The following is a 23,747-nucleotide window of genomic DNA, read 5'->3' as shown; positions in this document are numbered from 1 at the left end:
AATCTATTTTTGGTTTAAGTGAAGTTTTCCAATCTGGCCGCAAACCATTCACTCTTGAGAGTTGGCTGTCTTTATTTTCAAAAAAGAATCGTATTATCAAAAACAATGCCTGAGAACCAGGAGCAGTGGCTCACATCTGTAATCCCAGCTACTCTGGAGGCTGAGGTAGGAGGATGGCTTGAGCCAAGGAGTTCAAGATCAGGCTGGGCAACACAGGCATCTTAAAAAAAAAATTAAAAATAGGCCAGGCGTGGTGGCTCACGCCTGTAATCCCAGCACTTTGGGAGGCTGAGGCAGGCAGATAATCTGAGATCAGGAGTTCGAGACCAGCCTGGCCAACATGGTGAAACTGTCTCTACCACAAATACAAAAATTAGCCAGATGCAGTGGCACACGCCTGTGATCCCAGCTACTCAGGAGGGTGAGGCACAAGAATCACTTGAACCCAGGACGCAGAGGTTGCAGTAAGCCGAGATCACGCCACTGCACTCCAGCCTGGGTGAGAGACTCTGTCTCAAAAAAAAAAAAAAAAAAATTAGAATTAGTTAAATAAATACGTAAATAACAATGCCTAAGTCCTCCAGTCTAAACTAGAAAAAAAAAGAAAAGATGCTTTGGGAATGCCAAGAGAAATTCTCTATGTTAATCTGCAAGATGCTGAATTTTATTTCCTTTTTTCCTTATCAAATCCTAACACTTCCTCCTCCTGTCCCCACACCTTTGATCTTCTCTAAAATGCAGGCTGTCTGGATCAAAATGCAAAGGTAACAGAGTAATATTTTTAGCCAGCACAATACATGGAGGGGACAGGAAGGAAATACTGTTACTCTGTCATTGCTCTCAGTGTAGGCATTCAGATGTATTTTTGTTACCATGGTATTGGATATAGGCTTTGGGGTAAATCTACTGAGAGTCTTGCCTAGGAAGCAGGAACAAATATAAGACTCGTGGACAATATAATCATAGAAGAGATGATAGAATTTGCTCAGACACCAAGCATCCCTTTGGAGGATATAGGTAGTGACTGAGGAAAGTGGGAAGACAACTGAATATTGAACAGTTAATTGAGAGATTCTCCAAAGTGGTCAGGGATATTGTATAGATTTGAGTGGTTTTGGTTGAGAACAGAGTAGGCTTGACAGCTCACAGGAAATAATCAATTGAGTGGTTAGAAATGAGTTAGGTAAAACATTACTGAAGTGGGTAACAAGGGAAATTTGATATACTGCAAAAAGGGGACCGCTGGCCAGGCACAGTGGCTCACACCTGTAATCCCAGCACTTTGGGAGGCCAAGGTGGACGGATCACCTGAGCAAGAGTCCGAGACCAGCCTGGCCAACCTGGTGAAACCCCGTCTCTACTAAAAATACAAAAATGAGCTGGTCGTGGTGTCGAGCGCCTGTAGTCCCAGCTACTCAGGAGGCTGAGGCAGAAGAATCGCTTGAACCTGGAAGGCGGAGGTTGCAGTGAGCCAGGATTAAGCCACTGCACTCCAGCCTGGGCAACAGAGCAAGACTCCGTCTCAAAAAAAAAGGGGGGGAGGCACTGCTGAGGGAATCTGACTGGAGCAAATGTTGTCACAGATAACATGAACTACTGAGGGGAGAATGCAGTGATGCAGAGGCAAGTTGGAGTTGCATTAAAGAGGGCAGAGGGAGAAGGTGGGACAGGGGACTGCACCATGGAAATGGAGAATCCAAATGAGGGGAGAAAGAAGTGAGGGCATGCTTGCCTAGAGATCATGCCGAGGGAGTGGAAGGCCCCAGAGACATTAGGGCCACCTCTTGTCATTTGGCAGAGAAATAGGCAAAGCAGCTGTGAGTGCAGTACATGCTCTTAGGGGTTCGGCTTTCATTCACTTGAGCAAAAATTCACTAAGCTATGAGCTGTGGTAAGGACAAGGACCATGTCTCAATTGTTGTTGTCATCTCCTGAGTCCACCACTGTACTTGATATGCAGTAGAGCCATTCATTTATTCCAAAAAAATACTTATTTTTTCCTGGTCTTGTTCTGGGCTCTGGATTTACCATGGTGAATAGGACAGACATGGTCTTTGCCCTTACAGAACATCCAGCATAGACAGGAAGACTGATACTAAACAATTATTCTCTTATGTAATACTGTCACGAGTTCTATGGGAGAGAAGTATGGTGTTCATACGGCAGGGCAATCTGATCTAGTCTAGGGTTTGGGGAGTCCCCTTTGAGGAAGGCCAAAGTTTAAGCAGAATTTGCTGGAGAACATATGTTTCTGAATGAGGAAGTTAGAGTGGGGGATAGAGGCAGGGAATTAATGGACAGCACTTCTCAGACTTTACTGTGCAAACATCAATCACCTGGGGATCTTGTAAAAATGCAGATTCTGATTCACTAGTTTTGGGGTAGGGTCTGAGGGTCTACATTTCTAACAAGTTCTCAGGTGACTACTGTTCTATAGTCTCCTTCAGAAGATTTCTGCACATGCCTCTCTTCAATTCTGCCTTTTTCTTTTGTTTCTATTGAAAGATGATGGCATTTAACTGAGTCATTTTTCTTCCCCTGAGACTGTAGCCATGTTGACTAGCAGTCATGTAACTTAACTCTTCAGTGCTTTCAAAGTGTAGTTGATCAACAGCATTTTACATAATGGAAAACAATGCAGCCACTCAAAACACCAAATTCTACACTCTCTCATTTTGACATAAAGACCTATTCTAAGCACTGTATGTGCATGTCTGTAATACAGATGTGTTCTTGTGCCTGTCAAGAGTGGGATTAACAATTCCAAGGACTGTGCTTTCGGAATATTTTTCGACGCCTGATCTGTAATATTGTTTACCAAAGAATGATGGACTCAGCCCTAGTCTAAAGATTTAGTTTGGGCACTACCAGAAATCCGTTAAGTCCAGCAACCCCTTCCTTTAACTTCCTTTAACTTTAACTTTCCTCCTCCCCAGTTCCAAGGCCCAGAGAAAGGAGAGAAGCACAGCAGCTGCTGTTCCTGATCCAGGGATGGGGGACAGCAGCTACTGCATTACTAGCCATAATAACAATGGCTGCTGTCATCTCATCTCTCCTCCTCACAGCACTGCCATCACTGTGCCCCTGAGTAAAATGTACTGTACAAAATATCAAATAATAATAAAATGATAAAACGTGGTAGGGGACCTGTATACCAGATACAACTAAATGAAAGCCGACCAGAGATCCTGAAATATCTTAGAGAAATGAAAATGACTGCATTTACTCTTCTTCAGGTTTATTCCTGTAAAGTCATGCACACTTTTCCCTAAACTTGACCTATAGAAATAGTGATGTTAAGTATAATACTCAGTATTACTCAGAGTGAATCATCTCTAAAGAATGTCTAATATACTTACTCGGGTTTATATACAGACCTGACCATAGAGCTTGAGGAAATAAGTCAGCTTCTATGATACTCATGAGAAGCATGACTTTTCCCCACTTATTTTCCAAACTCAAATAGGAAATTTTTCCTATTTGAAATACTGATGGTCAATTTTAGATGTCAAAATAAAGTGCAAATCACAAGTCTACCATAAACATTTTAAAGTCCATTATTGCTGAATTAAGGTACCATCCTAGGATTCTCCTCATTATTAAAATCCTAGGGAGATTATCATAAAGGAATAAAAACTCAAGTCCCTGGTCATCTAACACAGCTGGCGATTACAAGAGAACTGGTCAGTCCTTCCCCACCACGATGCCAGTGTCCCAGGCCCTTCCCGCCCTCTGTCATCAAACACAGATCTGCACACATCAAGATATTTAACAGGCAGCTATATCAGCATGATCTGGAACTTGTTTATGATCCTGGCACTGCAAGTACTGTCCATAAAAGAGACTTCTCATCCATTTTTATTAAAAACACTCATAATATTCTACCTTCCCTATGCTATCACTAAAGCGCAGCTCTGTGATTGTCCACACCTTGTTTTTTTTTTTTTGAGGGGGGCACTCTCTCCAATGAATAACAAATAATTAAACTCTTTAACATATAAAGCAGAGATTTCAAATGAAAGTTTATGACAGCTCAGACTCAGGGGCCACCTTTACTGTATGCTTAGCCTTGTGCCATCAACCACTTCCAAAAATCAATTTTCTGAGGCCCTTTTCCTCAGATAATCTGAGTCCTGAGCTTATTCTTCTCTCTACATTGCCTTTCAGCTCCTCCTGTTGATAATTAAAGGAACACATTTTCTCCTAAGAACTTTCATTAAGAGCACCAATATGGGAACTCTTAAGGATTAAATGGAAACCAAGCAGTCCGGGCTAGCAGCCCCACACCGCCTTACTTGTAATATAATGGCAAGTTATTCCTCTAGAGCTACGGTTCAGGGGCCGGGCAGGGCAGGGCAGGCTTATCCAGGAGCTGGACCTGTGTCCTGCTGAGAGCTTGTGGGGAGGTCTCAGGAGATTCTAAAGCCCTCACAAGAGAACAGCTTAACAAGATAACTCAGCTTTTAAGTGATAGAGGCAGCCTCCTGGCCTCTGGGCTGTGAAAGGGCTCACCTGCCAAGAGCAATAATGCAAGTAATTACCACACACAATAATAGATCATGGCGGGATTTCAGGACCCAGGTACTCGGGAGTGTCCCTCTACCTTACACACCGGGAGGAATAGAATGCACCACTTTTCTCATTAAAACCTGCGGCAGAGTCCTGATAGGCAAGCAGATAAATGTCACTTGGCACAGTGATTCTGTTTTGGGTTATTACCAAAATTTTTTTTAATGTCCTTGCATTAAAGGCTATAAAACAGTAATTCCCGCTCTCCTGGAACAGAATTCCTAAGGCTGAAAATAACATCACATTAGTTATTTCAGAGACTGGAAACAAATACCTCTAAATCGCTCCTTCCCACTGCAAGACTCCCCTGCAGTGGCCCCTATACCTATCACCATGGCCCTCCTTGAATAAAGTCTGCCTTACCATCTTTAACAAGTGTCATGAATAATTTTTTCTTTAATATTGACTTTCCATTTTCAATAGTGAAATTTAAGTTGCCTTTAGAAATAAAATTATTTAAATTTTAAAAATTGTTGACTGTCGGCCGGGCGCGGTGTCTCACGCCTGTAATCCCAGCACTTCGGGAGGCCAAGGTGGGCAGATCACGAGGTCAGGAGATTGACACTATCCTGGCTAACACGGTGAAACCCCATCTCTACTAAAAATACAAAAAAATTGGCCGGGCGTGGTGGCGGGCGCCTGTAGTCCCAGCTACGCGGGAGGCTGAGGCAGGAGAATGGCGAGAACCCGGGAGACGGAGCTTGCAGTAAGCCAAGATTGCGCCACTGCACTGCAGCCTGGGCGACAGAGTGAGACTCCATCTCAAAAAAAAAAAAAATGTTGACTGTCAAAACGATTTCCAAAACTCAATAAAGTGGTATATCAAAACCACTGCAGGAGTACAGAAACATGTGAAGCCTGGGAAACTTTGGGTAAACCAATACCAGGATTAGGATGAGCACTTCCCAGTATCCAGAAAGGCTGCAAACCAGATCCCCTGGTCCAGTGATATCTCCCCAAACAACTCTAAAAAACAAGTGTTCTCCGTGCCAGATATTGTCATTCCTACTACCACCTACCACCCTAAAAAGGACAAAAAAATTGTTTTTGTTTTTCTTCTACAGTCACACAAACATTTCTGATACCAAATGTGTGTGGGTTTTTTTCCACACCAAGCAATCCTCTAATTCTCTGCAGACACCAACTGGGTGTTCTACAATTCAATTCAATTCAGACACTGTCTTCCTGGAATTAGTGTCAGATCCCACAAGTCAAAGGTGCCATCCCACAATACTCCTCCCACTGAAGATGCCAAGCTCAAGCCACCCTTAATGACTGACCAGCTATAAATTAGGTGTGTGTTCTCATGAGCCTCTTCTCGGGTTTATTAATTTGCTAGAATAGCTCACAGAACTCTGGAAAACAACCTACTTACTAGTAACTAGATTTATATAAAAGTATACAACTCAGGAACAGCCAGATGGAAGAGATACATAAGGTAATATATGGGGGGTGGACTGCACAGCCTCCATGCCCTCTCTGGGCACACCACCCTCTCAGCACCTCCCCATTTTCCCCAACCCCAAAGCTCTCCAAACCCCATCATTTAAGGAGGTTACCTTACATTGGCATGATTTATTAAATGACTGGCCATCAGTGATTGAACTCGATCTCTAGTAACCAGGCCCCACTCACACTTAGGAGCTTCCCAGAGTCACTCATTAACTCAAGTGTGGTTCAGAGGGGCTTGTTTGCTGGGCAGAGTAGCTCACGCCTGTAATCCTAACACTTTGGGAGGTCAAGGTAGGAGGATCACTTGAGCCCAGGAGTTCAAGACCAGCCTGGGTAGCACAGAGAGACCCCGCCTCTACAAAAAATACAAAAATTAGCCAGAGGATCTCTTAAGACTGGCAGGCTGAGGCTGCAGTGAGTTGTGATCGCACCACTGCACTCCAGCCTGAGCAACAGAGACCTTGTCTCGAAAAAAGCAAAAAAGAAATGACTAGAGTTTTAGGAGCTCTGTGCCAAGAAGACCACGACCAGATATATTTCTTTTTACATCACAATATCACACACCACCTTCTTATCCAAGAAGAAAAAGGAAAAAGAGGAAGAGCTATGAGCCAGCAAATAGGAAAAAAGTCAGACTTCTCTCACATGATTTTGCCTCTCACCTCCACCTGTCATCTGCACTTTAGGAAGTCAAAAATTTCCTTAGTCATGGAACTCTCCAGAACCCAGAGAAAGCAGATAAAAACAAAGCCAAAAAGGATCTACTCCACCTGTCAGTATTAAGACCTTAAGACACCTGGGGTTGGCGGGGCCGGCAACCAATTAAGAAGTACAGGAAGGCCAGACGTGGTGGCTCACGCCTGTAATCCCAGCACTTTGGGAGGCCGAGGTGGGCGGATCACGAGGTAAGGAGATGGAGACCATCCTGGCCAACACGGTGAAACCCCATCTCTACTAAAATACAAAAAACAAACATTAGCCAGGCATAGTGGCATGCACCTGTAGTCCCAGCTACTTGGGAGGCTGAGGCAGGGGAGTCGCTTGAACCCGAGAGGTGGAGGTTTCACTGAGCCGAGATTGTGCCACTGCACGCCAGCCTGGCGACAGAGCGAGACTCCATCTCAAAAAAAAAAAAGAAGTACAGTAGGCCCTCACATCCGTGGATTCAACCAACCATAGGTCAAAAATATTCAAGAAAAAAACAGTAAGAATAACAATGCAACAATAAAAAAATTTAAAAATAAAATATAGCAACTATCTACATAGCATTTACACTGTATTAGGTATTATTAGTAACCTAGACATGATTTAAAGCATACAGGAGGCTGGGCACAGTGGCTCACACCTGTAATTCCAGCACTTTTGGAGGCTGAGGCAGGAGGATCATTTCAGCCCAGGAGTTCAACACCAGCCTAGGCAAGATAGGGAGACCCCGTCTCCACAAAAAATTTATTAGCCGGGTGTGGTGGCATGTACCTGTAGTCCCAGCTACTCAGCGGGCTGAGGTGGGAGGATCACCTGAGCCTGGGAGGTTGAGGCTGCAGTAAGCCATGATTGTGCCACTGTACTCTAGCCTGGGTGACAGAGAGATTCTGTCTCAAAAAAAAAAAAAAAAGATAAAAGAGGTTGTGCACGGGTTATGTGCAAATACTATCCCATTTTATACAAGGGACTTGAGCATCTCCAGATATTGGGAGGTTGGGGAAGTCTTGGAACCAAATACCAAGGGACAACAGTAATTATTTACCAAGGCCCAGGTGCTGGGCCCTGCGCTCCACAAAAAAGGCAAAGTGGCTTTCAGGAATAGTCTTATTGGGGAAATAAAACTACCAAACAAAAAAACTATTGAGTAATGAGCTACTAAGCAGTATTTTACCCTAAATTTTATCTAACATGACACCTGTAAGAAATAAACAGCTAAGGTACAAGTAAAGCACCCCAACCACCACCAAAAACAAAAAAGGTTACAAAAAAGGTACCAGTGGCTGCACTTTTAGAATCTATCTTATACAAATGCTAGCATCAGAGCACAAAGATATACAGTTCAATCAGTGCAATGGTGCTTAGAATTATGAAAAGCTAAAAACAACATATATCAACAGAAAAATAGATAATATACATCCAAACTGTGGAATACCGCTCAACCATTAAAAAAGAATGAGGTAGATCTACGACAGAAAGATAGTCATGACAATTTACTAAAAAAAGAAAATTGCCAGACACATAGAGATTGACCCTATTTCAGTTTCTTTTAAAAAGGAGGAGAGGGTGTGTATCTGCATGAAACATTTTGGAAGCAAATACACTGTTGACGTTTGCTGGGAGGATGAGAATGAATGGTAGAAAGCTGAGGGGCAAGGAGGGCAGAGAGAGAGAGATTTTTTTTTTTTTTGAGACTGTGTCTCCCTCTGCCGCCCAGGCTGCAGTGCAGTGGCGTGATCTTGGCTCACTGCAACCTCCACCTCCCAGGTTCAAGAGATTCTCATCCCTCAGCCTCTTGAGTAACCGGGATTACAGGCACGCACCACCATGCCCGGCTAATTTTTGTATTTTTAGTAGAGATGGGGTTTTGCCATGTTGGCCAGGCTGGTCTCAAACTCCTAACCTCAAGTGATCTACCCACCTCGGCTTCCCAAAGTGCTGAGATTACAGGCGTGGGCCACCATGCCCAGCTAGGGATTTTTCTTTTTTACTTCATACCTCTCTACTGCTTGAAATTTTAACAGCAAGTTGAGTATAGAAATACCAATTATTCAATTACTAACACTGGATGACATCCACCTGAATGCTCTGAAGGAATTCCAGGATAAACTGGAAAACTGTTGACCAAAATGAAAAAAGGCCATCAAGGGAACTGTAAATGTGACCCCTAATCATAAGGACTTCATAAGACCTGAGAATTATTTTTACTTCCATATTAGACAAGCTAGTGGAATATAAAGACTAAGACCATTGAGTAGATCATTTGGGGTTTTAGTGTTGTTAAGAATGGGGCCTATGAATAAGAAACAGGAGAGATCCAAAAGGCCTAGGGATGAAGCTCCTCAGGATTGCAAGAACAGAAAGTGAGGAATTTTAAATCTTAGTTTTGTAAATGACACTAAAGACTTCCATTGAAATAATGTGCCAAGCTATTGGTGCCAAATTACAGGAAGATCCTGGGAATCTATGCAAACAGAAGGAAAAGTCGCAGATGAGTGTTAAAATGAGCATATGGCCTAAATCAGGCATATAAAACAACTTCTCAGCTGTCAGTTGTGACCTAGGAATAGGATCTGAGTCACTATAAGTGGACCCTGAGGACCCCAGCCCAATATTGAGCCACAAATTAAAAACAAAGTGTCCTGGGAACCATCAAGACAAATGCGAAGAGAAAGAAACCACTATCCTCCCCTCATAAAATTCTGGTGCACCCACCCCCACATACATACATTTCACTTATCATTTATGTCCCGCCCCTTCAACTACAAACAGTACAGGAGTTAAACAAGATCAGTGGATCTCACATGCCAGCCCCAGATCAATCCCAAACTGATTCTTTCAGAATAGCCTAGGAGTGGCTTTTTTTGAAAATAGACCTTTCCAGGCCAGTCCCAGAGCTTCTAATTCAATGCCTGGAAAACGTCTTCTAGGTTGTCCTGATGCGATGACCTGTTTAGGAAATCACTGGGCTCCTTTCTCTCACTCTGAATCTACTCCCAGAAAGGATTTAAGAAGGCTTACCATAAAAAATAAACTCAAAAGTAAAGAAACTGTGTGAGCAACTGCCAAAAATAGATTAAAATGATTCCTATACAGGTTGAACATCCCTAATCCAAAAATCCAAAATCTGAAATGTTTTGAACACTAACATAATGCTCAAAGAAAATGCTCACTGGAGGATTTTGAATATCAGATTTCCAGGTGAACGAAGCTAAGCCCTAAGAATAATGCAAATATTCCAAAAACTGAAACACTTCTAGTCCAAGTGTTTCAGATAAGGGCTACTCAACTTGTACTTGTGCATTAAATAGAACTGAAAAAGATCTGAAAACAAAACTAAACAAAAACCAAAGTCCTGGCTCCAAGCAAGAAGAACAGAGCTCAGGACCCTATTAGCCCCCACACTCCCACCACAGTCTCCCAGTCAAAAGCAGGGCAAGAATAGACTCTCCCTATGAGCCAGAGGCTCCCTAAGTTGCCTCCTCTCTCCTTCCCTTCTCAAGTCAAGATCTGCTGCTCCAGGAAAATGTCACAGTGTTCTGAAGCAGAGATAGGACTAGGTGAATAAAACCCACCAGAACCATGTTCCTCTGGGTCTCAAGCAACACTCCCACTAGTTTATCATGATACACTACTGAAAGGAAACCAAGAACTCCCCTTACTTCTATCTACCCTCTCTCCACCCCACCATTCAATCATTTAGTCTCATTCTAACTCTCTGGTCTTCCACACTGGAAAACCATATTTCCACTAATCTTCTTTCTCAAACTAAAGATTAGAAGAAAAAAAAAGAATAGGAACAGAAAACCTGCTTTATGCAAGATAAACGGCAATTCAAAGTCAAGCCGTTAAGGTATGAGATTTCTCAACTTTGTTTCAGCATGCCTAAATGAAATGTAACACAGGGTTTCTTATAAAATTACAGCCTTATGGGACTGGAAAATGCTTAGAGACAATGCATCCAGCAACCTCATGTTAGAGAAAAGGAGAGTTTGAGGTGGAATATCTTACCCAACATTACCCAAATGGCAGCACCCAGGCCAGAACTTGTGTCCCCTGACTTCTGGGCCAATGATCTCTTCTCTCTGCCATGCTGCTTTCCAGGGACAAAGTTAATAAATTAGATTACTAACTTTAAGCACAGATTCTTTAAATCTCCTTTATTCCTCTTGATATACATGAGGTTGGTGCTACAAGACCATCCCAAGCAGACTACTTGCCACATAAACAAAACTAAGAACCCAAAGAGCCTCAAAATTTGTTGAGGAATAGAGAGGAGATGGTACCTTAAGTCACACATGATAAGCACATAAGTGAAGAAAATGTGCCAAACCACTTTATATCATAGATTACACATTTCAAAAATGGCATCTGAAAATGACATCAAAATTTTAATTAGTTTTATTTTTCCCATAAGTTGCTTAACTTCCTAATTTTTAAAAAATGCCAACTGAAACCACTGTTCATTTTTTTCTTAAACATTAGAGTGAAGAAAAAGATCATTAATGTATCATATTGAGTCTAATGAAAGTAAGTGAAATCTCGTAACATTCCATCTATATCGAATGTTCACAACCTGTGATTCCACATAAATTTCTGCTGTAAAAGCAAAAAGCATATGTCAGTCTCCCAAGAGAGGAAGTAGCAACAGAAACCGGGTTGTGTATTCATCTCCCAGCAAGAAATATGAGGAAAAGCCAGATAAGCCCAGTAAGAGTTGAGTTCCTTCATTGCATTTGTTTTCCCTGATAATGCACAAAATTTCCTACAGTATGTACCTATGCTCTTCTTGGAGAAATGAAATAAATCCAAAGATCAGACTCTAAAGGATATCTACTATGCCCCTGTTAGAACCACACCTGTCAGATGGATAGCTAGCCTATGCTGAGAAGTGAGTGGACAACAGGCCTTAGATACCTTGTTACCTGAATTCAAAAACCTGGCCAATTTTCTCTGCTAAACCTACAAACAGAAATCACAATTTTCACTTGCTCCCCAAATTTCATCCTCCAAATAAACTGGGGCATAGACTTCACCAAAGCATTTGCCCACTATTGCCAGCACTAGTCACTGGCCTCAGAAGTTCCCACTCATGTTAATGAGCCACAGAATGCGTAAGCGAGTTCTTACCTGATAATTAGTTTTGATCCCCTGAAGCATGCTACTTTGCTTTTCACTAACACAGTTCACTAAAGCTTGCTAGGCAAAAAAGTACTGCCAGAGGCCAGAGCAGCAGTAAATTCCATGTAGTAACAAAATGCTAAGAGAAATATCAACAATGGCAAGTTCTAGATGCTATTTAGCTCTTATAAAGCCTACTTTAGGCATTTTCTTTTTTAATCCATGTTTTTCCCTCCATTAGAAGAAAAATAGTGACTGTGGGAATACACAGGACTAGCTGATAGTCAGAAAATCTTAGTCTTAATCCTATTAGAAACAAGCATATGACTAAGTATTTTTTCTTATCAGTCTCTCATTCTTTTTTCTTTTGAGACACAGTCTCACTCTGTCACCCAGGCTGGAGGGCAACGGCTCGATCTCAGTTCACTGCAACGTCCACCTCCCAGGTACAAGTGATTCTCCTGCCTCAGCCTCCGGAATACCTGGGACTACAGGCACGCGCCACCATGCCTGGCTAATTTTTTTTGTATTTTTAGTAGAGATGGGGTTTCGCCATGTTGGTTGGGCTAGTCTCGAACTCCTGACCTCAGGTGACCCACCTGCTTCGGCCTGGGATTACAGGGATGGGATTACAGTGCTGGGATTACAGGCATGAGCCACTGTGCCCAGCCTCCAATTCTTAATATTTATTCAGTGTACTTAATGTCAGCTGTTGATCTCACCAGGGTACCAGAAAAATTACCACCTCCACTGCCTCTCTTCCTTTTATCACCCTTAAACACATATATTACATAATAACTCAGGTTAAACCCAAACTATTTACATGGGATACTGAACGTGAAGAAACTGAAGAGCTACTATAAAAACTCTAAAGAATAAATCATAGGCCAAGTGCAGTGGCTCATGCCTATAAACCCAGCACTTTGGGAGGCCAGAGTGGAGAAGGTCACTTGAGTCCAGGAGTTCGAGACCAGCCTGGGCAACATAGCAAGACCCCATTTCTACAAGAAAGAATAAAAGATTAGCCAGGTGTGGTAGCACGCACCTGTAGTCCTAGCTACTCAGGAGGCTGAGGCAGGAGGATCCCTTGAGCCCAGGAGTTCAAGGCTGCAATGAGCCATGATTGTGCCACTGCATTCCAGCCTGGCAACTAAGTGAAATCCTGACTGAAAAAAATAAAAAATAAAAAATAAATCATCAATGGTGGAAACCCCAGGGGCTTTGCATTTGCTGTTTCCTCGGCCAGGAACGCCCTTCCTTTATGGTTAGTTTTTGATGTCCATCAGATCTCAGCACAAATGCCATCTTCTGAGAAGTCTTTCCTAAACACAGTATCCAAAAGACCCACCCTCTCCCTTACTACAAACCACTCTGTCCCAGTCCCTTACCTGGTATCACTATCTTGTATGATCATGCTTATTTCTTGTTAACTTCTTTATTGTCTGACTCCTCCATAAGCCATAAGGATAGAAATTTGATCTACTTTTTAAATTCTGTTTCTCCAATGCCCAGACAGAGCTTGACAGATAGCAGATGATCAATAAATACTTGTTCAAGAAAGAAAGGAAGTATGATTGCTTATGATTCTATTTCATTAGTTACTACACTGCTAACATAACTAGAGCCAGATGGATGCTTCCTTTTGACAGAAAAATGACAGAAAACCTTTAAGATACAGTAAAAACTTAGTGTTCCTTTACTTACAATCTTGATTAAAAGCTACCAGGCTTACCTGCTGGGAAATGGGCATTTTAAGACCACAGGGAAAAGCCTTCCATCCTAGCCTATCTACTTCTTTATAAATGGCCCTTCTAAAATATTGTTATTCAGCTACCTCATCCCTTGGAATAGTAGAAGGGTATTTTAAGTAGCTTAGGAAAGGTGGGTTTTGTTTGTTTGTTTTTTCCTGTATTGGGGGAACCCACCCCCAATACTTCAACATAGCCAGTCCCTCTGTTCGGGTTCCCTGACTTCCCGCAATATTCCTGCATGAGCGAAGTACATGTAAGAAAGAGCAGGTCAACAAACTTCTCTGTCCCCACTGAACTTTTCAAAGACACACACTTCTTAGTTCAGAAACCTAAAATTACACCTGTAATCCCAGCACTTTGGGAGGCCGAGGTGGGCAGACAGCTTGAGGCCAGTTCAAGACCAGCCAACATGGTGAAACCATGACTCTACTAAAAGTACAAAAGTTAGCTGGGCATGCTGACACGCGCCTGTAATCCCAGCTACTCGGGAGGCTGAGGCAGGAGAATCGCTTGAACCCAAGAGGTGGAGGTTGCAGTGAGCCAAGATAGCGCCACTGCACTCCAGCCTGGGCGACAAAGCGAGACTCCATCTTAAAAAAAAAAAAAAAAAGAAAGAAAAGAAAAAGAAAAAGAAAGAAACCTAAGAAACATTTAGCTATAATGAACTGAATTATAGGTGGGATTTCCTAGAGGCTGTACACTGAAGGAATCACCACTAAGCTACCCAGCAAGAAGTCTACATCTTGCTTTACAACAACCTGACAGCACAAGTCCCATTGAAGGAGAAAATTATGGCCCTTTCCTCCCTTGTGTCCCTTTGCTTTGGTCACCCAGTGAGAATCATGGTTCTTAGAATAAAACAAAAGACTAGCAGAGGCATTCCTTTCCCCTTCTGAGGCAATTAAGTGGGTGAGGGGAGGGTAAGGTGAAATGGGAACTGGGATTTGGCACTGTCCGTCCTCCCTTCAGCCTTCCACACCATAAGTAGGATAAGATATGCTGCCTCCATGGCTGCTTCCGATAAGCACAGAAGATTCAAGAATTCAAGATTCATTCTGCTGTTGCGAATGCTTGACAAGACATGTAAACATACCCAAAGAGAAAAAAACAGAGAGTAAACCAGGTCAGTAAAACCAGAGAAAATAGCCATCTCAAAGCTAAGGGGGGTGACTCAATTTATACTAAGTACCCCAACACTTCTCCCAACCTCATCTACTTAACATCTGCTGACAATATTCTGTTGCAGTTAAAGAGTATCAAGCAAATTATTCAAAGAAACCTAGATTTTAAATCCTTCAGGGTTTCGAGAAAATAAAATCTGATTTGATAGAAGACATGTATTTATCTGGGTTATATTTTGTCCACCCACATACTCGCTAGTCTCATCCCAACTCAGAAAATACAAATCCATCTTAAGTTTTTCCATCATCCTTGCTGATTTTTTCTGTAACAGAACAACTCCAAAATATCTGTATCAACTTACTGTCCACTTCCTCCTTAAATATTCCAGAACCAACTCTGTCCCTTCACCCCGACTCTCAATAGCAGACACAGGTGTCAACATCACCCTCGTTTTTTAAAAATTGGTCAAAGTGTTTTACAACTGGATTCCCAAGTTCTTCAACCTTGAACAAAATAATGTAGGACTTAACAGGATAGCAAAGCAGAGACCAGAAGAAACTTGTGCCTTTCACGGCCCTACAACACTTTCTTTTGCCAAAAAAGAGGAAGGACTATTCCTCTTTACAGCAGCAAACTTCAACCCTAGACGATTTCAGACCTTCAGCTCAGCCTGAGTCCAGATAAATCCAAAGAGTTTACAATGAAAAGCGTAGGTCAGTGTTCCAATTTCTACCTCTCTCCCAAAAGGCAGAAAAGTAATGTCTCCTGTTTTCCTATTCATCAAACTATTTCTTTCTCACTTTCATCTGTCACAGAGCTCCATCTTCCTTTGTAGAGTTCTTGCAAAGCAGTTCCTAGTACCAATGGAAACTATTACTCTACAGGAAAATACAACTTTGCTTAGCAGAAGAGCTTCACACAGAGCAATTTGCCAGTGGTCAATTTTTCATTCCAGACAAGGCTTCTAAGCCTGGCACAAATCTGCCTGTCACTCTGCAGTTCACTCAGCTTTCCTCCCCTAATCCCTGCCTGTAACTCACCCATCCCCTGTAGTGTGGTCAGAGAAGGCAGTGCAATCTATACTCAGTACAGATGGCTCAAATCACTGAATTGTATATGCCACTTCCCAGACTCAATCATCTTCCACACCATACTCCTATGTGAAGACCATAAGCACCAAATGAAGTCATTTACCATAATAGCAGCTCCCAGACAAGACAAGGAGTAACATCTAATCTTTTCTCAATTATAGACAGCTTCACTTTCCTGCAATTTGTGGTTATGCATCACTGGCCCCACCCTCCATGTTATAAATTAATACCCTGGAGTCATGAAGTCAGAGACATCGTGCATGATATTGAAGAGCATGTGCCGTGGCAGACAGGCCTGGGTTCAAGTCTCAGCTCTGCCTCTTATTACCAATATAAGGTACCTGTCCTTGGGTTAACTATTCTTTCTAAACCTCAAATTACACATCTATAAAATGTGGCTGATAATCGTTATCTACTTGTTAGGTATTACAAATGAGACAATATGAGCAGAATAGTCAGCACAAGACATGACAATAAACAAGTAATTGGTGATATTCAGTATCCATGGGGGTAATTTGTGGGCAGTCACCGCACAGAATCCAGATGCCCTAAAAGCCTCCAGCATTGGCGGAAACAAAACTATGTTCAGCCTCATTCTATTCCCATTCCACAAATGAGAGAGACCTTTAAGAACAATTTAAACCTCAGCAAGGAGAAATCTCAGAAAGATCCACTCTTTCTTACTGCCAAACCCAACACCGGAGAGCCAAGAGATGTTTTTGTTCCTATGGTGAAGAGAAGATCAGTGCAAATGAAAAAGCTAACGAAAGAAGAGCCACTTTAGGATAATCCTTTCATGGGTCAGGTCAGTATTTCAGAGGAAAAATATATGCGGATCTTGGAAATTCTCTTCTCATTCAGTTTCAGATCAGTTCTGACCCTCCATTACATATAAACAAAAGGAAAAGGCAGTACTGAAAATCCCAAGAATCTTGGCTGGTGGCAGACTATTACCTTAAGAAATGAGCACATGGGAATTGGGCAAGGGGATCTTAAAATCAGCTTTACACACACATAAGCTGCAGAACATTTTAATCTTGTGAAAGATAACAGGGTAATAAAATAGAATTTTTTTAAAACTGGGTCTTGCTATGTTGCCCAGGCTGATCTCCAACTCCTGGCCTCAAGCAATCCTCCCACCTCGGCCTCCTAAGTGCTGGGATTACCACCATGAGCCACCGCACCAGGCCTAAAATAGAATTTTTCAAAACTTTCTACAACAGCAAAACTTGTGGAGCCTTGGGAGAAAGTATCACAAAAGATATTTGCTGTTGCAGATACAAATGTCAGAACTGCAGTATGAAACGACATCTAGAAGTTTACAGTCATCATAAACCAGAAAATTGGTAAAACCAAGAAATGTCAGGTTCCAAGATTTGGAAGGGTTTTGGGGAGGACAACTGGGGGCAAGTGATAAAGTGAATTTATATTATCAAATTATCATGGAGCTAGGAGTAAACTGTAAAAATAAACTTTGCAGGTTCAAATTCAAAATTGAATTATTTTCAAAAAGTGAGGGTATATAAAATCAGGCAGAATCTATAGTGCTATGAGCACTAGACCAGGAATCCGAACACTTGGGCTCTTGCTATGGCTCCAACCCAAACCACCATGTGACCTTAACCAAGTCACTTGCCTTCTTCAAGCCTATCTCCTTATCTTTAAGGGACGGGAGAACAATGATGATTACTAAGATTCTTGCCGGCCTAACCTTTTAGAAGTCAAAAGTACACAAAGATCAGGAGCTTTCAGGTCGACACAAGAGGTGGAGGGAAAGAGAGGAAAAGAGGGCCACAGAGTGAGAAAACTTGGGAGTCAAGTAACAGCGTTTGTGGGAACAGAAAAGTTTCATGATGGCCAAGTACTAGTAGAGAAGAGCCGATGTCAGGATCTCGAAAAACTGCTAACTACTCAGCATATGTCAAAATGAACAGAAAGACGGGGGATGGGAGGACAGATATCAACGAATTGTCTGTTAATCAATCAGTAATCGATCTGTCCTGGTAAACAGACAGGAGATCCGAATGCCGCAACCTCGGAAATCACTGTGACCCCTGATGTCAAGGTGTCCGGGAGGCAAGGAACAAGGGGACTCCGTGTCTGCTTCCGTCTAGTGAGAGGATTCGGAGAATCGACGAAAAGTGAGGAAGGGGGCAGAGGAAAGGGGATCTGGGACATGGAGCAGGCTGGCGGGAGGTGGAGTCAATGCCTGACTCCCGCCCGAAGGCAGGCAGAGGGGTCGGTGTCCGGGGCCCGTTCTCACCATCTTGACGATGCCCCGCTGCACGGTGGGGACCGCGGGTCCCCCGGAGGAGCCGCCGCTCTGCGCGGAGGACGCCATGTGTGGAGATGCAAAGGCAACGAGTGGAGCGGCTGGCCGGACTGGAGGTGTCAATGTGGGTGTCGGTGTTGGTGAAAGGGAGTCGAGGCGAGGGGCAGGCTGGCTACCAGCTGCGGACGGTGGACGGGACGGACTCGCCGGGCGCTCACAGGAGCAGCAGCGGGACACGGAGCGAAAGATACGCGATCTCCGCCGCCGCCACACGTTCTACTCGCCGCGCAAGCGTGCCAGAGCGCCACCGCCCTCCGCCCAATTAGCGCCCAGAGCCCGCCGGACCTCAGGCCAATAGGCACCCTGCTCGCGGAGCCCCGCCTCTTGGTCCCCAAAACGGTGGCGAGTTCCAGGAAGCGCTGAAAGAGTTGATTTGCAAGGATGGGCTAAATATGGGGCGGGACTTCCGGGGCAGCCGGAGTAGGTAATGTCGGGAGGTGTAGTGGGAAGGAAAGGACACGTCAGCATCTGGCCGCGGGGCGCGGGGGGCCATGGGAGCCCCAGGGGCGGAGCCAGCCGCGCCCTCCCGCCTGACCTCGCCCATGACGTCCTTCCCCGCTGGCCTCAGGGGCGCACACTTGTATACCCACCTAGGTGGGCGCCGGTGTACCCGGGAATGCGGCCTGGGAGGGTGGAGCCACGCAGGCAGAGTCCTGGAGGAATCTCCGTACCCGCTCCACTCGACTTCCGACATTTTACCTTGGCTAAAAGTATGGAGAGAACTTGGAAAATCAGAGCTTTGTGGAACCTCCTACCGATGTGGGCTTTGACCTGCCACGCGGCCGCGCGCCCTTTTTGTAGTCAGAGAGTGTGTCTCGCCCTTGTTTGTGTCGGTGGGGTCTAGCACTTGTGAGGCGTTCCATTAATGTTTGTTGGTGGGAGGAATAAATGTCTCTTAGAGGAAGGACATGCCGCGTATACAGGGGAAAGTGACCCTCGTTCTTCGGTCTCTTCCCAGCTGCTCCCGTGACGTTAGGGAAAAGGCTCGCTTCACGCTCTCCCCCGACCCAGTGTGAAGCGCCTCCAGCCACCGGATACCTTCCCTAGCCCCAGTAAAAAGGTCGGGGAAGGAACGGGAGAGCCAGGGCCTACAAATATTTAAGTGACTGTTTAGCGAGAACTAATATTCGTTGAGTGCCCACTATGTGGAACCAAGGACCTTGCATGTGTTATGTCATTTAATCGTAAAACTTGGCTCTACACTGAAGACAGTACTTCCCTTGCAGTTTTTTTGTTTCTTTGGTTTTGTGGCTTTTTTGAGACAAAGTCTCGCTCTGTCGCTCAGGCTGGAGTGCGGGGGCACGATCACGGCTCACTGCAGCCTTGACACTCCCAGGCTCAAGCGATCCTCCTGCCTCAGTCTCCTGTGTAGCTGGAGCTGGTACCACGGGTCCGCGCTACCACGCCCAGCTAATTTTTTTTTTGTAGAGCTGAGATTTCACTTTGTTGCCCAGGCTGGTCTCCTGGGCTCAAGCTATCCTCCTACCTCGGCCTCCTAAAGTGCTGGGATTACATGCATTAACCACAGTGCATGGCCCCCTGCTCTCTTAAAAGATTGTAAGTTTATTCTCCCACACTAAACATATCCCAGGGTTAAGTTTTGAGGTCACCTTCTTAGATCCCTAATTTGCCACCCTTTTCCAAAAAAAAAAAAAAAAAAAAACCTCTGTGGAAGTTCGTTCCATCATATACCCCTCTCTATCTCGTGGCTTTTTATCTACCGTACCCCTATTTCTACCGTGTCATTCATTGAAATTGTTAACACTTGGTGCACGGTCTTCAGCCAATAATCCTGAAATACTTCAATATCTACGAGCATGACTTATCCCATAGCCTGACCTCTTTGCTCCTTGACCTCATCTTCAGTAAACTTGACCTCTGCACCAATTTAGGACGTTCTCCAGACAGATAAAACACCATAACTTCATAGGTACGATTGTAAACTCAAACACTTTGTCTTTGATCATAACTGCTGTCCTCTCTCCCTTCTCATTCAGTTAATTATCTTATATCTTGTATTAGTTACATAACAATTTGCCCCAAAACTTAAATACTAAAGAAAACAATAAGCATTTATCTCACAGTTTTTGTGGGTAAGGAATCTGGGGTGGGTGCCTGCCTTTTCCTCCGGGTCTTCTCTTATAAAGCTGCAGTCAAGGTGTCAAGGGGAGTTGGGAAGGGGACTGTGGTCTCATCTGAAGGTCCTCCTCTGACTGAAGGTAGATTGCTTCCCAAGCTCACTCATAGTTGCTGACAGAATTCAGTTCCTCAAGATGTTGGACTAAGAGCCTCAGTTTTTCAGTGGTTCAGTTTCCTTCTACATGGGTCTCTCCATAGGGCAACTCACAACATAACAGCTGATTTCCATCAGAGCAAGCGAGAGACAACAGAGGACAAGCTTTAACTAGAATTTAAAGTCCCTGAACTCACTACCCTTGCTTTACCAGCTACCCTCTGCCTTCTCCTGGATCCTTGGCTAGACTCCATGCACTGTCCATCATTTTAGCCCCTTTCCTACCAATATCTTCATCTGTAATTCCCATTGTCTTTCACTGGGCCCACCTGTCAAAACCTCAACTCTAGGCCCTCTATAGCTCTCTACTTTCTTCAAACCTACCACTTACCTGGAGAAAACACTCAATTCTGCAGGTTGGTGCCACAGTGAATTAATTAATGGGCCCTCACACGGTGCCTGGAATTTCTTCTCTTTATTCAGTCAGTTCAGCCTTGAACTCTATTGAGTTTGTTTTAACTGACTCCACTGTTTCCCACACTCTGAAAGTGATAAGGCCTCCTACTTGGGAGAGAAAATCATCAAGAACTCCTTCAATTTCCCACCACTGAATCTAAAATCTTATCTTCCTTCTCATTCCTCTCTTATCCCTTGTTACTGTCAACTAAAGAAAAAAAAATCAAGCTTTTAAAGAATTAAAGTTAGTTTTATCCAGAAGTCTTACTGAGGCCCAAGGACTACATATAGCCCAGGAGCGGTTGCCAGACTGCTCCTGCACAGTGTTTCAGCCCATTGCTTATATATAGGAGGTGGAGGTTCAGTACATGCAAAATCACATCAAAGCTTGGGTGTTAAGAGTACATCTGGTTATAGATCTCTAAAGTACATTTGGTTATACATGTTAGAAGCAGAACCACTAACTCTGTCAGTTGTTATGTGCAGGGAAAGGCAAGGACTAAGGTCATTTATCTTTTATGGACTATATTGACTCAGGCAAGAGACACTGGGGGCCGTGTGCTTTATCCTGTTTTTTCTTCAGAGCATCTTTCAGGGTAGCAGTGTGTCATTGTCACAGTCAGGGGCTTTGTGAAATTCTGCTGAGAAGCAGAAATGAGGAAACATGGCTTCTTATATTTGCTACCTTGTCTCACATTACAAAGAAAAAACTCCCTCCTACTCTTCAGGCTAAACTCTTCGTCTTAGTTCTTGATCTGCCCCCTCCACATTTCCAATCATTCCCTCTCCGGTTTTTACAGCTTCTCATTTTATCCTAGGTTCTCCTCATTAGCATTAAAAAAATTTTTTTAATCTTAAAAAAGAGTAGAACAAGGAGTTCAATCTATAACTGACAGCGAACAATCAGTTGATATAACACTACCTTCAGACCAGCCTCATTAGCACTTAAGTATTCTCAAATTTCTTGCTTTGTAAAAGTCAATTAATTAAATAAATTTTTCCTTCATTCCACATCCATCTCCAGATATCTCTCCTCCCTTCACAGGCAAATCTTCTTGCTAAAATTCTCTTTGTTGCCTTCACATCGTCACACCATATTCAATCCTCAGCCCTCTGCATTCTGACTATTGCCCTTACCAATTTACCAAAACAGTTCTCTCCAAGGTCACTGATGACCTCCTTGTTACTACATTCAGTGGACACTTTTCAGACCTCAATTTGCTGAGATCTCCATAGCATTTGACACTGTTTGCCCTTTGAAATGCCTTTCTACTGAGATACTATACCTGTGTATCCCTCCCATCTCCTAGCTGCTCCTTCTCATCTCCATTGTGATGACTCCTTTGCCTGCCCCTTAGTATTGATGTTCCTCAGGGTTCTCCGGAAAGCATCTTCTTTTCTAATTCTAAACATTCTTAAGACATCGTATCTACTTCCATGACTGCATACCAATGACTCCCAAATATATACAACTCCTGTTAAAATCTCTCTTGAGCTCCAGACCCATCTGTCCAGTGATACTCTAAAGATCTGCTCATGGCTGGGCTGGGCGCAGTGACTCACACCTGTAATCCCAGCACTTTGGGAGGCCAAAGCAGGGGGATCAGGAGGTCAGGAGTTCGAGACCAGCCTGACCAACATGGAGAAACGCCGTCTCTACTAAAAATACAAAATTAGCCCCGGGTATGGTGGCGCATGCCTGTAATCCCAGCTGCTTGGCTGAGGCAGGAGAATCCCTTGAACCCAGGAGGCGGAGGTTGCAGTGAGCCGAGATCACACCATCGCACTCTAGCCTGGGCAAGAAGAGCGAAACTCCATCTCAAAAACAAACAAACAAAAAAATCTGCTCATGGCTATCACCTGAAGAATTCAAATTCAACATGTGTCACAAGGAACTAATTCTCTTTCCTCCCAAACCTGCTCTGCCTTAGTATGTTTCTCAGCCCATACAATGGTACCTAAAGCTACCCAGTTGCAAGCCTAAAGCCTTTGTGTTATCTGTGATTCCTCCCCCTTCCTTCTTTCCCATTCCTCAGTCAGTCTTGGAAATCTGTTGGATCTACAGCAGCACACTCAAACACACAGGCCCTGGAACCAGACTGCATGGTTCACATCCCAACACTGTATACCTTGACCAGGTTGTGTAGTATCTCTGTGCCTTAGGTTTCTTGTCTGTAGAATAAAAATGATAATAGGACCTACCTCATAGGATTGCTTTGGTTTGCAGGATCATATGAATCAGTAAATGTTAAAGACTTAGAACATTGCCTAGACCTATGCGTTAATTTTTTAATGAATGCTAGTAGAGAAGGGATTTGACACTAGCTCTTACGGCTCTAAAGCTCATGATCTTTCCCCTGTGCCTTTACAGGAAGGAAAGGGACTTTGAAATCCTTAAAGAAGACTTTTTTTGTGTGCAATGGAGAACAAACACAGAATGTAGTCTGAAGATGCACAAGATTCACTGAAACAAACAAAGCATCCTATTTCTTGAACTTCCTTGAAAATAAATTTAGGAAATATGTTCCTCTCAGTAATAATGGCCTGAATATATTGAGCACTAAACATATGCACTAAACAGACTCTGTGCTACATGTTTTTACCTACATTACATAATTTAACCCTTAAAACAATCCTATGAAGTAGATATAGTCAATCTCTTTCCACAAAGGAGGACATTAGTGCTTAGAAAAGGTGATGAACCAAATCTAGGTCAACAGCTAATAAGGATGGAGTCAAGATTTGAACCTAGAACTTTCTACCATAAATAGTTTTCTCTGAGCTATTTGACTAGCCTGCTTCCAAGATATCCAAGCATGTTCCTCTCATCCTGGGCCTGCACCTGTAGAATTCAGAAGCTGAGCAAAGAAAGAGTTTTCAACTCTCCAGTAAGTTTCCTTTGGGAAAACAGGAGAAAA

General features: G+C 43.4%; 1 protein-coding gene and 1 long non-coding RNA gene across 2 annotated transcripts in view; one reads left to right on the top strand and one right to left on the bottom strand.

Moving 5' to 3' along the window:
• SND1 (staphylococcal nuclease and tudor domain containing 1) overlaps positions 1–18,529 on the bottom strand; it is a 436,722-nt gene extending 418,193 nt beyond the window's left edge. The window contains exon 1 of the mRNA XM_003806046.5: positions 18,072–18,529. Within this exon, the coding sequence (XP_003806094.1) occupies positions 18,072–18,149 (78 nt within the window). The 5' untranslated portion in view covers positions 18,150–18,529. The remainder of the gene's footprint in view (positions 1–18,071) is intronic.
• Positions 18,530–18,539: 10 nt separating this feature from the next.
• LOC134730822 (uncharacterized) lies at positions 18,540–23,366 on the top strand. The gene is made up of 2 exons (XR_010112797.1): positions 18,540–18,850; positions 23,201–23,366. It is a non-coding gene; the product is annotated as an uncharacterized LOC134730822 (long non-coding RNA).
• The last annotated feature ends 381 nt before the right edge of the window (positions 23,367–23,747 follow it).

This window comes from Pan paniscus, chromosome 6, assembly GCF_029289425.2.
Source record: "Pan paniscus chromosome 6, NHGRI_mPanPan1-v2.0_pri, whole genome shotgun sequence".
Lineage (NCBI taxonomy): Eukaryota > Metazoa > Chordata > Mammalia > Primates > Hominidae > Pan > Pan paniscus.
Note: the sequence above shows the minus strand (reverse complement) of the source record. Positions and strands in the feature narration are given on the sequence as shown.